Below are 18278 nucleotides of genomic sequence, written 5' to 3'. Positions count from 1 at the left end.
CACTGAGTTTATGGTGTTTTTATTGCTCTGGGATGAAAAGTGTTTTGGCCCAGACTGAAACTTCTCAAGAACCATTTGATGGACTGCGATTAAATTCGCTACAAGACATTCATGTCCCCCTCAGGATGAAATGCAAAAACTTTGGCAATCCCTTAACACTCATCTACCGTACAAGTCAAAATCTTCTGTTTATCCAGTGCTTTGGTTTATGAATATATATATACACTGGCAGTTCTGCTCCCAAAACACCCCCGTCAAACATTATGCATGCTGAACAAGAACTTCACATTCAACTCAATGCACAGTTGTACCTCCATAACAGCCTCACCGAGCTCTCGGCATGGCAATAGACTCTGACATGGTATCGGTGTAATATTAGCAGTTTGATTTGTCTATCAGTATATCCTCCCTCAGCTTTTTTTTTTTTTTTTTTTTTTTTTTACGCCATGTTATTGTTTCAGCTTAGGCTGTGCTTCCTGTCCTGAGGTTTTTTCCAAATAATAGCAGAAGGTTTCTTTGCCAGTTAGCTGTCACAGGTAATAATGCATTAATCAAACTCACACCCTGTCGCTGGAATACTAATAATCACACACCCACACAAGAAACAACACTGCCAGAACCAGGTCTTGATGGGAGGTTTTGGTATCACCTGTGCTATCAAAGCAGCTTTGTGAGATTACTACTTTACTCAACTTGTTTTGTTTTGTTTTTTTGCTTGATTTCCCGGCAGGTATCAATAGGTGTAAACACTAAGATGGCTGAAGGTTGAGATACTCAGCAGTCAGGAGGATAACTTTTTTTTAAATCTAGATTCCTCACCTTGACCATGTGTTTGTAAAAGAAAACTATGTCAAAACAAGACATACACGTCATGCATTTCAAACATGCAGCCCGACCACATATGTTATTTGCACAACGTGTGTCTATGTGTCATTATTACAAAGAGGACAGGGGTGTGAGAATTTTTTAAGAGGAAGCTATTAGAAGTCACAGTGAAACAGCACTATCGCAGCGTGTTTTTTCCTGAATGTCATGTATTTCCTGAAGCACATTGCCATTGTGAGAGGATATGAAGAGATAATAGTTCAAAAGTCAAGGTACTAGTTCACACTGGAGGAAACAGCAAATAGCAAACATGTATTGGTGTCTAGGAATTATTGAAAACAAATAAGCTTCGTACATTAAAGTTTTTATTTCCTTTTAAAATCATACTAAACCAAAGTTACACAAGGAAAATATATAAAGCTCCCTTATAACACACATTACAGGAAACCTCACAGTTTAAGGCCACTGCTAAGGAGTAAAAGGATCATATTCACCGTACACTGGCAGCAGATGAGTCAGAATATAATAGCAGCCAAAGAATGATGTATGAGAGAGAGAGTAAAGTAATAACATCTGAACAGAAATGGAAGAGTGAGTGTGTCCTGTAAAATTAAGTGGTACCATTCTCAAATCTTACAGGAGCACTTGAGAAACAAAATGTTCTCTGTTTCCCTTTAAAGAATTCCCTGTCCAATGTTGAATCAAACTCATCCCTGTGCGCTCTCTAAACCTCTGTTTGTGTCCTCTGTGTGTTTTTCAGGCCAGGAAGAAGACGGGCGGAAGGTTTTGGTCCTCAGTTACCCCCAATATTGCCGGTACCGCTCGGTTTTGGCGCGGCTCAGAGAGCAGCCGTCCTCCCTGCTCATCGACCACACGGTGCTGGCGCTGGGCGGCATCGCTGCGTTGGGCGGGAACACGAGGATCCTCTACTGCAGGGACACCTTCGAACACCCCGCCCTGCTGCAGAATGAGAGCATCTGCGACGAGTTTGGTGAGTGTGGCAGCTGGGGATTTGATTGCAGCCTTTAGATAAGTTATCGTATTAGCTCATCTGAAATGCTAACAGCCATTAACGGCGGCGGCGGCGGCGGCGGTTTATGACATTTGGAGTGTTGCACATGGCCCCTGTGAAACATCAAGCTCCTCATGTCCTGAGCTCTGGATGTAAGCATGCACTTAAAACTCATTCTCACAGTACGGTTCATCTCAAACTTTCAATTATGTCGTTTTTGGTTACCCTGACCATTTGTTCACGTCTGCTTTTAGTGGATAAATGGACAGTGTTTGCACTTTTTGGGGCCAACTGATTTCAGTCCCATCCCAGAAATATATACCCCTGTCCATTTAAAATGTTAATTTGTGTAACGGCTGCCGATCAAAACGAAAGAAGAAAAGGGAACTTCTGTATCAAACATAGCTGCTGACCTGTGAAAACAAACATGTATCCTCAGGCTTCGGGGATGATGCAGTCCTCCTCACACAATCCAGTGCGTTTTTCAGAGGACAAGTGCATTGATTTTACACATCAGCGTCTGGCAATGATGAATGCTAATACATACAGTGTGTGTATAAGTCCACATAATGATGTCACGCCTGGTGGTTTGACAATGTAAACCAGGAACTGCGGGGATAGGAAGACAGAGGTGACCTAATCAGACCTCCGCCTCAGGCTGCATTACGTCAACAACAGCTTCTGCCCTAACATACCTGACTCTACTGGGGCTATAGTATAGGGGACTGCTGTTATTGGCACATTGCATGATAGTTTGCGGGTGAAAGCGACTTAACAAGATGTCTACAAGCAGAATTGCACAATAATGTGGGTACGACTCATTTAATGACACAAAACCAGATGAAGTGCAGTTTTTACGCACTGTTCATGACTTGAAATTCTGACCTCAGGAGGCTTTTCTGATGAAGTAGCCGAGTGGGAACTCATCATATTTCCCACTGAACCATAAGTGGTTAAGTTGCACTCTGGGTAATGCGTGCATATCTTTGAATAGCTTTCAGTTGATTTTTTTATTTTTTATTCTATATTTAGCTATAGAAGTACAATGTTTTCATTCCAAAGTCATGAAAAATAACAAGAATAAATCACAAAATGTAAACAATCCCCTAACTCTGGTCTATAATACCTGTCACTTGGCTTTTATGTAGAAAAAAGGGCTGTTACACAATATGAGGAAGTCTGCAGTTGTAATTTGAATTAGTGTGGAAATCATTATTTAGTGTTCTGTCGTTTCATTTCTGCCGTCGCTCCTCCCTTTTATGATAAAAACCCCTCTGTTTGTCCATTTCTGACCTTTGCCCCACATAGATTGAAGCCATCAAAACTGAACATATGTGAACTTTGATCAATGTTGTTTTGGTTTTAGTGTTGTCAATTAAGACCAAAAGCGGAATTCAATACAACACAATCGACCGTCATTTGCTTTTTCAATATAGTTTCATTATGATTTTCACTCGGAGTCGGTTAATTTGTCCCCAGAGGGGTATTTCTCTCTCTCTCTCTCTGTGTTTATGAACATGAGCGACCACCGTTCAAACACCCTCAGCACTTACACCTCTGAAAGGAATTTTTGAAATGCTGGAACATGTCTATTTTGCCATTCACTGTGCTTTTTTCCCCGCCGCTCCTGGACCCAGACATTTTATTAACCCCCGAGCCGGGCTAAGACAAAGGAATAATGGTGATTCATCTCTCTTTATATTTCCTGTGTTTGGTAGCACAGTGGAGCTCGGCGGGCTTCTTGTGCAACATCAATTTGACATTCACAGTAACGGCTCCTCTGGTCAAAAAGTCATTGTTTTTCTTTTCCTGTAAATTTACCAGTAGGTAATTGCATTTTAAGAGAGCAGCAGAGGTGAGAGCAGAAGGGAAAACGGTTTTAGGCATAGGAAAATAAGTTATGAATAGTAACGCTAACATCCTGTGGCTGCTGTTGCTCATTCACTTGGCTCAATAATGCCATTCCTCTGTGAGCCACATTTAAGCTAAAGGTTTATTTTCAGAGCCTAAGGGAGTTCTACTTTTTTTTTGACTAAGGCAACCAGATTTCTGATGTTGTTCACATGAAGGTTTACTAGGTTTAAAGCAGGTTTTTATTTCTGCTTGAAATTGCTGCTAGGAGACTTGTTTGTGATTTGTTTCAAAACAGCAGAGCTAAGTAGTTTCCATCATTCTGCCAAGTGAACGAAGGCCTCGAGGGCGTCTTACTTTTGGGCACAAACACACGGATGAATGTTTGCACATATGTATGAAGAAACAGCTGCTGAGTAAAGTTCTGCCATTTATGGGCTCCATATGAAAAAAAACAGCTATAAATGCCATATTAAATCCACCTTTATTAGGATAAATACCAGCACTGTGGACATGTAAGAAGTAATACTGGGCAGCTGTGAAATATTAAAAAGTTAAAAATTGATCTGGGGAACAATTTTAGGACTTTCTTCAATGCTTCCCTCAATGCTAATTCTGACCTTTTGGATTCAGCTAAATCTGCTGTGGCAGCTCTAATAGCCGTCCGTCTTGTCTAGGCTAATTCATGAAAGTGTGTCAGGCTACCTCAGGGGGTAGAGGAGACGACGAGGGCTCATGCAAAAAGAAAAAAAAAAGAAAAAGAGAAAAAAAAAGTGCTATTACAGAGTTTGAGTAAGCCTGTTGGTACAATATTATGTGAACTGTAGCCTTCAGATGAAGCCTGGTTATGGATTAAGCACCGCATCATAATCATTATTCAGATTTATTTGATTAACATCCTGAGGTGAGTGATGATACTCCCCTGTTTACACAACGGCTTTGACATCTTCAGTGTTTGCTCTGACTCTTTACTCGATGGTTTAAGGTCCTTCCTGGTGTTGGGCGAGCTTCCTCTAACTTTATCTTAACTTGATCTACATTCTTTTTTTTTTCTTTCTTTTTTGTGTTGGCGTCTTATTTTTTTTCGTCCGCGTCACCACTGGCATCCTGTTCCCTTTGCGAGCCAGTGTGAGCAAAAAAAATGCAGTTGCGTCAGTTACCAGATCTTAAGTCCTGTGATCCATATTCATGTTCAGCATTGCCTGTCACCCCTGCAGCTGCTTCCCTCATGGGGAATGACACAGTTTTTGTTTATAATTATCATGCATTCTCTGCCAGCATGGATTGATTATACCCGTGCTACTTTGTGTCCCCAATTTAATTTCTTGCCAGGAGGAATGTAATATCACCGCGGCACAATCGCAAGAGAAAGGGGGAAATAAAAGTTTGTGCTGAAGACCTCGTTGGTACAAATGTTCTCCTGCCAGTGTGCTGAATGAAAAACAAGCTCTTATATAAAGGAGGTGTTACATACTCGACTGTACTCTAATAATATTGGCATTACTGAGGCTCCTGTGCTGTGAGAAAAAGCCAGGAATAGTTTGAGTGGGCCTGGCCGCTGCAGCGCTGAATGACAGATGACAGGGTTCAAGGTTTTGTTATTAGCTGGCATAGTTCTGTTGAGTATTACTCACGCTCATTTGGCAGGGACACTCTCTCTGTGTGTGTGCGTGTGTGAGTTACAAAGCAATAACATAAACATTTGTAAGCTTGACACAGAGGTGCCGCATATGATATATTTAAACAAGATGTGCAACGCAAAAAAAAAGAAGAAGAAAAAGCTGCAGAGTGTCCTGACAGCTGCTCGTTTGGGCGTCTGTTAAGGAAAATATTATGACCCAACATTTTTCCCAATTTTCTCTCTGATTCTGAAGTTTATGCTCCCAAACTGCTGACCTCCCTCTCCCCTCCCTCTCCCCTCCCTCCCCCCCTTCTGTCCTCCACGTCGCCCCCCTTCAGAAACCTAACACCCCTTGTGTGCACATTGCTTAAATCAACAGTATTTTTGAAAGTTAGTGAAGCAATCATGTTTGAGGCAAAGCAGTTAAGAAGAGCTGCACCCCTCCACCACCACCCCTCCTCCTCCCTTGCTCCTTCTCATTTGTCCTATATTCCCCAGGTCTCTCTCCTCAGCACAGAAACTATATATTTCATGCTCGGCTCGCTGTGTTTTGTTTGAAATATCTCTCACTCGACCCCGGTTTGATTTTTATTAAAAAGAAACATTTTCATCGCAATCCTCAGGAATCTGTTGCTGTAATCCTCCAGGGTGGGATGAGTATAACAAACAGTTTATTGCTTCAATATATTAACAATGTCCAGATGCAGTGATCATAAGCAGAATTTAACAGTCTATTTTTGTAATGTGTTGCGTGTGTATGTGTGTGTGTGATAGTTTTGCACATCTGTGGCTGCATTGGGTTGTGCTTTGCTGTGTATTTACGAGGGCGATTTCCTGTTTGGTCAAACGTCTTCTCACTGAAACTGATACTGAAAATTAAACTGAACAAAGGGGAGAAGAAACATGAGGAGAAAGTTAAAAAAAAAAATCAGAAAAGCAGCAAACATGCTAAAAAAAATCTTACCCCGGTACTTTGAGATAATATCTTTTTTAAAAACATTCAGTCCTGCTTTGCTTGATTGGGTTGGGTCACCAGACGACCATACAGTATGATGTCATTGTTTCCACAACTTGAACCACTTTCTCGCTCGCTCTTTAAACATGAAATCAGATTAGATGAAATATGCATACGCCAGTATCATCCCATGACAGCCCCGTCTGTTAATGTAATAGGCAAATTGCTTGCTAAGCTCATGTTTTCCCATCTCCACTGCAGATTTGTGTTAACCACCAGCCTATGAATTTTTCATCGTCCATATGTCATGGTATACAGAGGCCACAGAGCAGGAATTTAGAGGAGAAAAGGAGCACATGTTGTGACCATATAGTCAGATTTCATAATCAGGACATGGACTGTATACTCGGTATAATGTACTGAACATCCGGTGAAAGGCTGCTTAAAGAACACACTGTCATGTCCTTACATATCTGCAAAATGATGCTTTTACCAGGGATGAAAGATACATATTTTTACACTGTAGGCTACACACACATCATATAACATGTCATATAGCCTTAATACACTGTGGGATCAGGATGTGTCTTATTTACTGCTCTTTGCACCGGGCAATAGAATAAATGTCACGACACAATTTAAACTAAAAGCGCTGTCTTCCACTGGCTTAAGCAGCATTAGCATTACCATCAGCATTAGCATTAGCAGGGGCTTCTGGGCTATTCCCTATTATGTCATTAGAGACACCATCGCCTCTTGCTTTGCACTGCTGCTTATCTGTTATTAGCAAACAGAGAGCGGAGAGATAAATAAGCTTTTCACAGGTCTGGACCTGCTATTTACAGTGCAAAGGTTTCTCTGAGAAGCAGCGCAGATCAAGGATAATTGACTAGTGGAGAGAGAAAGTATGCCATGGCAAACTCTTCACTCCATTAAAAGTATCATAGCAGTGGATTTATATGTTATATTTAATGTAAATGACATAGTTAGCTGTCCTCTGATAGTCAGGCCAATCTAAATCCAGATGGAATAAGTGATGACCTAATAAAAACTGAGATCAACTCACTTTTGTGCTCACAGTAAAAGGCTCAGTGTCTAATTTTCCAGCTTTTTCTGCCCTGGGTTTCGCCTCTCAGGCTACATATGGCTACTCCTGACCCACAACACTCACTCCTAAAGGGTTTAAACCTCCTCCTCCGCATTTTTATTTTATTTTTTGTATTAAAAAAATAATCTCAGTATTTTTATACACTCATTCCTGAATTGAATAACAATCAATATTGGATATAATGTTATATAAGCCGCTGTACATCGTGTCACCCATAAACTTTGAAAGTTATTTATGCAGCATTCTCTTTTATGAGTCTATCATTCATTTGATGGGAAGAAGGATATTACATAAAAAACTGTAATAAAAATGTGTTATTTTCTGGATTGATACAATAATATGAACGGCATGAAGTAGCATTCACATATATTCAGCTGCTCCCTGATGCCAAACTTCTGCCCTTGAATATTTCACATACAGGGTTACACAGATAAGCAAAACTTTGTAGATGAAGAGATATTACTTATTACTTTACACAGGCAGCTATTGTGTTTTTTTCATGCCACTACAGTGTGAAATAGTTGTGGTAACACAGTAAGTCACCTCTTTACATCACACATCTCATGTTATTGCAGCTGCGAGCAGCGACTGTTTTGAAATCTCTCCTTGTTGCTGCATGTACAGACGCTACGACACCCACGTTTCAGAGTCCTCCACACAGCAACTACTTTAAACGAAAGTAACAAATTTACACTACTTTGTTAAGTGCGGTTTTATCTTCACACACCAATTCACATAGCTCATTAAATTTTTTTTTTAGATTGTCAGCATAGTTTCAAATACTTTGAATGTTGCAGTGTCCTTGAACGCACCGCCAAAGTGACAGTTTTCTGGCTTGTGCTTGCCACAGGGTGTGAACACTGGCAGATATAAAAGAGGTGCAAAGTGTAAATGATAGATACCAGGTATAAAAGGTTTAGAAGACTCACAGAGAATAAACAATTACATGTTCTGCATGAGCTAAACTTCTTCTTGCAATGGTGAGCGATGAACACGTGAGGCATAATAGGTGCAAATAAAACGAGTGGTCACTGCAGATATAAAGATATAGCATAAGAGTTTTTTTCTTCCCCAAAGCAGTTGTGTAATTTCAAACTCTGATAAACTGCAGAGCGTGTCATTAATTACTTTGCACTTCAGCTGGCCAGGCTGGGTTGACCTCGTTCATAATGGCTCAGATGATTATTCCATTAATACACTTGTCAAATGTGGAAGAGCCAGTGTTGGTGAGCGAGGTTTAACTCCAGCAAGATTATATTTACACGATGAAAAGATGTGATGTCTTTGTAGCTGTTAAGTGAGTCAGTCATGTTTCCACAAAAGTCCCAGATGTGAGGTTGTGATACGGCTCCTAATAAAAAAAAAAATTAGAGAGAACAGCGTGTTGCAACCTGGAGTGAAGAGGTCTGACTCATCAGTGTAACTGTAGATGCTGTTTACAAAGTCTGTCTCTGCCAGTGAGGCCGCTGTGGAAACAGCTCATGAATGCAGCCTTGTAGCTCGCTCGCTGCGATAAATGTCAGAAAGCATCGCTCCCCGTGTCTGCAGGTCGAGGCCTGTTGCCGGCTGTTGTTTCTGAAAAGAGCTTTTGTAGCTTAAGTGACGTCAAAAATCATTGTTACCCGGCTGATGGATGGCCGTGGCAAAGTGAGGATTAAACTGTACGTGATGACTTTGATTGATGTGTCCAGTTTTTTTCCCACTCCGCTGCTTTCTTTGGAAGAGAGTGAGATTGCTTAAACAGTGTCACCGCTGGCAGCTGCTGCTTTAGACATTTGTTTACAAGTGTAACTTTTTTTTTCTCTTTTTAATATTCACCTACTTACCCATAAAATAGAAATAACAGGAGCGAGCTTGTTTGTGTTCTTTAAATTATTTGTAGATTTTGGAATGAACTCCTTAAAATCCCTAAAATGCAATAAATTAGCATATAAGCAAGAAGAAAAAAAAGAGCAGGAAGATAAAAGTACCCATTGGCCTATTTTGTTATGGGAATGATGATTATTTATAATCACCATGGCTTAATGCTGTGTAGCTTTTCAAAATGATAAAGTCCCCATGATTGGGCTCATTGGCCGACTCAATCCCATCAAGTGTAAGTAGAGCGTGATCTATTAGAATACATATGTTTTATTGATGTATGGGCTCCGTGTTTATCCTGGCATTCATTTATTTATAGGACGATGCTGTGATTTTTTTTTTTCCTCCAGTAATGAATAGGATAAGCCTTGAAGCTTATCCACTGCTCCCTTTCATCTCTCCCTCCCTCTTTCTCTCTCTCTTTCTCTCTCCTCACATCCCCTCCCTCCCTCTATCTATCTATCCCTCTCTCTCTCTCCCTCCCTCAAAAGCCAAATTGAAATACTGTATTTTTTAAAGCCCCGGTCCTACTGAGTTGTTGCTGCAGTCTGTCAGTATCAATGATGTGGAAGTGTTTGAAGGTTATCCCGTTTTTAGCAAATCCTCCACATTATATAACTTTGACTCTGTTTTACATTTGGCACTCAACGAAACAACAGGGTGTGTGCGTATTTTTGGGACAGTCCCTCCGCTTGCTCACAACAACGTTTTTCTTTGGAAAACGGGATTTATTTTTTTAATTTCCTCTCCTGGAACAATAGCCATTAAAAGCCACTTGCCAACACTCGGGCGAAGGGAAAAGCTGAAGTGACATGTTCACTTGTCACATATTACAGCTTTTATTGTGTTGTAGAGTATTTGTTGTATTTTCTTTTTTTTTTCAGTCTTGACAGCTGCGAGTTATCACACACAGAAAAATGAAAATATTGTGCCTCGTTGGATTTAAGCCAATGTCTAAGTGTTTTTTTTTGTCTTTGTTGTACAAATACACGGTGTGTGTGTGTGTGTGTAATGTGTGTGTATGTGTGTGTTGAGCTAAATAGGGTGAAATTATTAAGCTCTCCATGGGTCAGAGGTCACTGCATTCCTCAGTGTGTGTGTCAGTCAGAGGATCTGGGTTAAGATTAAACCCAGCCATGTCTTGAATGTGATGTGTGTTAATAAGTACTTAACAGGCGATGCTACCATCATGAGGCGATCACATGATGTGGACAGAACAAAGAGAGAGAGAGAAGGAGAGAAGAAAACTGATTTGAGGGAGCGATTTGTTCCCTGTAATTACAGCTTATTTTGACTATAAATTGAGTTTGTGAAATTTCTCTTGTAAAACATGTAACGCTGTGACTGCGTACCGTAATTTCCTATTTACTTTGCAAATGGAAAGCTCGAGTCGACAGCCCCCTTTATGAGTTTGCGCAGTGGTAAAGTACACACATTCACACCCCTGTCGAAACACACACCCCAATGAATCCGATGAGAATGATTTCATAATCCGTCGCAATAATAAACTTCTTTGAACAGTTTAATTGGCTCTTCCTGGAACGGCACGGCTTCGCTTCATTTGATCTGATGAAAGAGTAATGTTGCTTCTCCCCAGGGGGAGCATGCACAACGGCGCACAAATAATGAATTAAGAACACTACCCTTTTTTCTGTTCTTTTTTTTTCAATTTTTTTTCCAAATGACTGCCATAATAAAGCAGGAAAAATTCATACTGCACTTACACCAGTTTCCTTCCTAAATTGCTTTCATGTTTACTTGCTTATGTATTTAATTTTCAAGGGGGGTTGTTTTTTAAGTGAAAATAATCCTGATTCCTGGAAGCGTAATGGATTCAAGTCACATGGAAAGTGATTGTCATCTGAGAGGCACGGTCGTCGTCCCTTTTTTTTTGGACAAACATTTGGAAAGCGTCCAGAAACATTCCTCGTGTGTGATTCTGTGAAAAGTCACAATTAACTCTACACTGTTCTGGAAATGCTAGTCCCTTTTCAAAAGAGAAAAAAAAGGAAGAAGAAGAAGAAAATGGTGAGGAGTGAAAGGCTTCTGGTGTATCTAAAAGGGAAATTGTAGTAGGGTATGCAAAGAAAGGGAAAAACGTATGTGTAAAATTGAAACTGACAAAGTCATGATGGTTTGGGAGAATGTCCTCTTTTCCCGGCTGAGGAGTATTAACAGTGACAGTCTGAATGGAGAGTCTGTGTACAGCAACAGTATGGTCACAGAAATGAGCTCATTACTGGCAAATGCATTATGTATGTGCACACACACACGCACACAGACACACACAGAGAGAGACACACACAGACATTTATCTTAATATTACTATGCTGAGAATATTCCATTTACATATCCATCTGCTAATTGTAACCCTTAACATGCCTGATACTGAAGGCAAGAGGGATCGGTGTAAAACCAGAAAACCCAAAGCCACGACCAAAATTATCCTCAGCTCTATCCCTGAGAAATCTTTTTCCTTAGTATGGCTTGGCAGGAAATCCTTAACACTCACACACACACACACACACACACACACAGAGACACACACACACACACACACACACACACACACACACACACACACACACAGAGACACACACACACACACATACTGTATACTGTAGGCCTACACACATTTTAACAGCGCTCATGGCTTGAAGAAGCTACAAGAACATGTAAGTGTGAGATAAAAATACGGGAGAGTATTTTTAATGTCCTGGTAAACACACACTTGCTGGGATGTGGGCTTGTCTCCATGGCAACGCCAGTCAGAGTGTGCCCGTCCTAGCGTTTTGACAGGTTCTCCTGATGATGATTGATAATTACTACCTGACTTGTTGTCCCCGTCTCCACAAACATATGGCGGGAGCTGCCCTCCGCCATATATCTGCCAAAATGTTCCCTTTTCTGATAATAGCTTTTTAATGTTGCGTTTTTTTGTTGTTGTTGCATGCACAGCAATCACATACACACACTGTATGCACACACACACACACCCTCCCCACCCCACCCCTTTGTAATTACATTTACTGCTGCTCACATAGTTATTACAGAAAGGAAAGAGAAATAGATAGGAGAAGCAGAAGAGTGAGAGAAAGTCAAAAAGAGGCGGAGGAGGGAGGGAGGGAGGGAGGGATGGAGGGGACGGGTATGGGGGGGTGGAATTGATTTCACTTTGAATTGATGTATTCCTCCCAGTGCTGCCGGATTTAAATTTTTACAAATTGTCAGGATTAACACAAAGAAGCAGCATTTTTACAGGATAGTCACATATTAGAATATAAACAGCAGATAATAGCCAGTGTGGTGGGCTGCAGTCTGAAATGGCAAGCGAGACTCTTTATTCCATATCCATCCGCGCGGTATTTTATTATGCAGTGTGTTTGCATGCATAAAGCTCATATTTAGATGCAATTGGAAGCAATCTTGTTATATTCACAGAGGCCATAGAGGAAGACATCAATCTATAAACATGATTTATCTACTGCGCACTATCTACCCAGGCATTAGCACAGACCCTCTATCCTGGATCTTATTACCTGGCTGTATGCTCAAAGACCTGAGCAGCATTTTAAACCTCAACAAGTCTCCAATTAAGGTTTGAAGTGAATTAGAGTTTCATTTAAGGTTTTTACTGAATTGAACCCGCAAATGCAACATAATTGGAAAATGACTCTTGTTTGTCTCGATTAAAAAAGATGATTCAAGTTTGAGCTGCTTCTAAGAAATGTGCAGGATGCTTTCGAGTTGCATTCGCCTTCATTATGTTTAGTTGAGTTTTATGTTATTATCACAGTTAACTGCCCTCAACGACCTCCGCTTCCAGGTACTGGAGCATTATCGGCAACACTCTGTGTCTCATTACATCTCGGCTTTTTGTGAGCTAAATCAGACGAGCTTATTAGCCCCCGGGGTCCCCGATCTTAACACGTCTGTAGTTCCAGATGGGCAGGACAACTAGTTCACCTATACCCCCGCTTGGTTCATATAATGTAGTGGTGCACCTGCAGCAGGCAGAAAGCGCATGCAGCACTCCATGGAAACTGAAGTCATTTCTAATACTGTGTGATTGAGGTCTGCCACAGGCTACGGCAACAGACAAGCTCTGTGAAGGAGATAATGATGCATGCACACACAGCTGTCAGTCTGCCAGCTAAGGGGAATCGTCTTTGAGGAAAATAAAAACAGACTGTAGCCGATATAATGCAGTATTTGTATAGGAAATGATGGGTTTGGGAAATAGAGTGGAACGGGATGTTAGAGCTGTTGCTACAAGGAGAAGAGATCTGGTGAGAAATCTGCTCACACCAGAAAGTCTCACACAGATTCCTGTCACTGCAGTGTTGATATATTCATGCCTTTATACTCAACACATGCACAGGTGTCTGTTGGATGGAGGTCTGCTGAAAGGAAAAGGGTTCAGACATCCAATCAGACACATTTCCTCCACTTCTAACCACACAGATAGCCTTGGTTTAGTTTGTGCTGGGGGTTTTCTGCCTCCATCTCATAATAATGGAGGTCAATGGAATTAGTTTGAGCACTGAGAAAACAATCAGCAATATGTCTTTTCCAGAAAACACTGTCCTTGTTTCTGTGGATAATCCACAGACAACGAGGAGGATCATTTTCTTTTAGTTCTGGTGAAAAATTATATTCATATTATATTCAAATGACTGTGTGCTACAGTACCGAAGGGATTATCAGCTGAGTCTCTTGGTGTTCCCCCTCATGTTTTAGCACTTCTCAGTACATTATTTTGGTTTATTCCACCCACAACTTTTTCATTTCAGTCTCACCACTCCCATCAGACTCATTTTTGCGATGCAGCAGGCAGATGTTTTCAGTTACAGCAAAGGTTTTTTTTGGGGTTTTTTTTTTTTGATATATGAAAAAAAATATAAATCCAGCACCAGACAAACAAAGCAGACGACGTTGAGCAGCTGGATGATGAACATAGTGGAGCGTTTAGCAGCTGAGATTCCCTCGAGAGCGAGTGGAGAGACCAAAACAAAGCGAGAAGAAGGAAAAGTGATTATTTGATTTACACTAACAACAAATATGTGAAATGAGCGCTGCTGCTGCTGCTGCTGCTGCTGCTGCTGCTGCTGCTGCTGCTGCTGCTGCTGTCGCCGCTGGATGTGTAAACAGGAAACTGTTGTCTGCCAACAGCTTCCCCAATAACAATTTTATTAGGTGATAATATATCCGTTTAAAAAAAAATATGGAGCTCATATGAACATGAGATTCTTTTAATAATCGGGTTTGACTCCTCTTCGGTTGCGGCGGCGGAGTAAATGAAGGAGATGTGTGGTTAGAAATAAAGACCTGTTAACAAGAGGCTGCTGAAGGACCTGTGGATGAGGCGGCTGCACCTCGGGGGACTGTTGTTAGAGCTCTTTTAGTAACAAGCCGGACTAATCCCTCTGCCTTGTACTGAGGCGCATGCTCTAATAGCCTTGTAGTACAGTGATCCTGTGTGTGTCGGTGTCGTCGGGACACCAGTTCTTGATATAGGGGTGTTGCTGTCTTCAAACACACCTCTGTTCACTGGCTCTGAACACTGTGGATGGAAAAAAAAAAAGTTTAAATTGTTGCCTCAGCTGTTGAGTGTTGTTCAGCTTAGTGCCTTTCCTCTCCTCCTCTCTGGGAAAGTGAGGATGTTGTAGTAGTTGTATAGTTGTTGTTGTGGTTTTGGTTGTTGTTGTCGTCGTTTGAAGGACCGGCTAAAACTTTGGATGTGTTTGTGTAATAACTGTAACCGGTATCCATCGTCATGCCTCAGACGCAGCTGAATGTATTCCTCATTAAATTCAGAATAGCTCTCAGCCACAGCGATATAAAAATATCTTCTTATGCTGCAGTTGCATTCACAAGGCAAGAAAATAACACCAGTGATGAAAATACTTGTGTATTATTGATGTTAAATCCCCCTGAGGTTGACCTAATATGAATCACTGTACTGTTACTGTTACTTTCTGCTGCAAAATGTTTTTTTTTTGTGCAGTTTTATCGCCGATGATCTCTCTGTATAATTATGAGAAATTAATTAACACTTGTATCATCTATCAACCTACGGAGGGTTTTGATGATTAATAAAAACAATGTACTCTGTCCACCCACACACTCTGCCTCACTCTGTGGGCACATTGTGTAATTTTTTGATGATTGCAGTGATAGAGGTGCTTGAAGTATTACTGTTCATTAAAAAATCGTTTTCCCTTTTTTTTTTTTTCTGTGCCGTCAGTGTGTCTCAAATGACTCTGCGCTGAAACATGCCTCGAGTGCAGGAACAGAGGAATAACTCTGCTGTCAGATGTGACAAAGTGAGAATTATGAGCACATCAGAAATGCCTGATATCAGTATACGTGGAAATGCTACGGCGGCTACAGTCAGCAACAAACTGATGGAGAAGAGGGAGGGGGGAGAGCGTTTAATACTCGCTGCTTTACATATGGAAAACCAAGAGTGTAGTTTTGGTTTCAGACGCGGGGGCGGCACGGTGTCGACTGTCGTTGTTCAGCTTTTCATTTACATTTATATTAACCTAGCAAATAACAATAACGACACTGGTAGTGACAAATCAAGAAATACCAGGGACAGCTGAGTCACTTTGAAAATAAAGAGACAGAGAAAGAAACCAGCTCCCTGAATGAGCTTTTTTTTTTTTTTTGCTAACCACATAATGGTCTGCTTCAGGGGATGAAAACAAAAACTTGTGTAAAATTGAAGGTTATTTGAAGAGGCTTCAGAGGCTGATAAATGCTGCTGTTGAGTCACGTTTCCTGAGTAAGAGGTGGCAGGTGCAAAGTTTGCAAGTCCCGAACTCAGAGCGTTTATTATGAGAGCACGGTTTGTGTTGGAGAATTGCCAGAATTTGTCTTTAAACGTTGCTGTGAATGAGACTTTAAAGATTTTTTTTTTTAGGAGCTCTTCTCTCGACTCCTGGATTACAACAGCTGAGCGATTTTCGAAATAAAGGTTTTAAATTCTACTTAAACTGTCACGGCGTCTTGTTTTCTTGAGATAACGTCTAACACATGCTTCATAAACCTCTCCCACCAGGAGTAAGGTACTGTATCTACTTAGAAACGAGCTTGAGAAAAGAGATGTCGCGCCGCTTAATAGAAAAGAAACTTAGCAGCAACTGATTTTCCAGTCGCCTCCTGTAACTTTGGTCAGAAACACAAGAGTCCTCGAGCAGTGAATGCTTGAAATCCCCCCCCCCCCAACCTCTGAGATCTTTTGATGTATAGTGAAGACGCAGTGTCGCCTGTCACTGCTGGCAGAGGAATCAGTCATCGCTGCCTGTTTTATATTCTCTCTGGTACTGTTGCCTTGCTGCTTTGGAGCCTCCCTTGTCACATCCCCGTGCCTCCAGTGGAGTTAAAATGTTCCACCAAAGTGTAATATCACTTCACTGATCACACATTTAATGCTCCGCTGCTCTACAGATTAAAGTCTGTGTGTCTCAAGAGTTGTATCAGAGGGTGTTTTGTATCATGATTTGTTATGTTTTATTCATCGTTTGTTAGGTTGTATTTACTTTGGCTCTGTTTTTTTTTTTATGTGTGTTCTCTGACAGACGCTGTTATCGTTGCTTATGAGTCACATTTTGAATCTCATGAATCACATTTTCTATTCACTTCTATTGTATTTTGTTTAATTCTAATTCGAGTTAGAACATTCAAGCTTCTGTTTTCCATCTACAAAGTTCCCCCTTTTTTCTTTCTTTTTGTTTTACCAGACCCATTGCTTCATTGTGGGGATTTTTTTTTTGTCAGACATAAAAATGCATCTGCTCAAGTGTGTGAGTTTAAATACTGTCTGTCAGGGCACTTTATGCTTTATGGCTGGCTGTAAATTTCCAACGCACCACTGTAACCCTGTATGTTAGACCTGACTGACCTTCTTTTGTCTGCGTGTGGGCGTATTCGCAGGTAGTGTTTCCTTTACAGATTGAACCCAGGGGTGGATTTCTTCTCCTTCTTCTTCTTTTTCTTCTTCTTCTCACCTGTGCAGACACACACTTGTCCCAAAGCTGCAATTATGGTGGTCCACACTGGCAGGATGTCGTACAGATGACTTTACATAACGTCCTCTGCCCTTCTCACTGTGTAACGCACTAATTTGACTTTAAATTGACTTGAGTGGAGAATTCATATTGATTATAACAGAGTTAGACTGTAACTCTTCTTGTCAGTGTCGCTGAATAGTTGCTGCATATTTGCGCTAAATATCTAGTTTGTGTCTCAGTGGGATGTTTTGTCTTCATAGTTTTGTTACATATTACTAGGCTGGCTTTTTGGGCTCATCACTATCACTTATGTTTTATCTAAATGTGAAATAGTTTACATTAAAAGGCGTATTATTATAACTGTTATCACAAAATCGTAGTGTATTGTGTTCTGTCCTGAGGGACATACTGTACCGTACTGTCATTCTCCATGTATTGCAACATGAATGTTACCTTTGGCTGTGAGCTATGCTGATAATTGCTGAGTGGGTGTCAGTCCTTTAGTGAATTTGCAACCAAGTCAGACAACAAAATATGTCAAAACATGTTTTTCACCCACCGCTGCTTGTTCTAGTCATGCCTCACTCATCCTCCTCCTCCTCCTCCTCCTCCTCCTCCTTCACCTCCCTGTTTGAACTTGGACCTCATTATGGTGAAAGGAAGTTGAAGTTAAAGTGTAGAATTAAAGAGTTTGAGTAAAAGACGTGAGTGGGAGTCTTGTTTCAGGAAAGTGCAGTTAATAGATTCTTCCTCAGCGCGTCAGTCACAATTTGTCTGGGGGATGAAGAACTCTCCGTCTAACTATTTCACATCTGATGAGTCAGAACAGTTGTTGCATCTGTAAAGAGACTTACACTTCATTTGTATGTAGCCGACAAAATGTTGTTTATTTAGCTCAGCGGGTTCTGTAACCCGGCGTTGAACCAGAGCTGTGTTGATAGTCATTAGCAACTTTTACATTTCAGTGTTTCTCAGCAACTTTATAAGTGAGTTATTTCAGCTTGACCTTTGTAAATGCTCATAAAATG

At 40.9% G+C, this 18278-nt stretch overlaps 1 protein-coding gene across 1 annotated transcript in view; it reads left to right on the top strand.

Annotated features, from left to right (window-relative positions):
- The window catches only part of arid5b (AT-rich interaction domain 5B), a gene marked incomplete at its 5' end in the record, with an annotated part of 76360 nt that overhangs the window by 32891 nt on the left and 25191 nt on the right, over positions 1-18278 (top strand). The window contains one exon of the mRNA XM_083988713.1: positions 1586-1816. Within this exon, the coding sequence (XP_083844839.1) occupies positions 1586-1816 (231 nt within the window). The remainder of the gene's footprint in view (positions 1-1585; positions 1817-18278) is intronic.

Source organism: Trachurus trachurus, assembly GCF_905171665.1.
Source record: "Trachurus trachurus genome assembly, chromosome: 15".
NCBI lineage: Eukaryota > Metazoa > Chordata > Actinopteri > Carangiformes > Carangidae > Trachurus > Trachurus trachurus.
The sequence above is the reverse complement of the archived record's forward strand: the minus strand, read 5'-3'. Positions and strand labels throughout refer to the sequence as shown.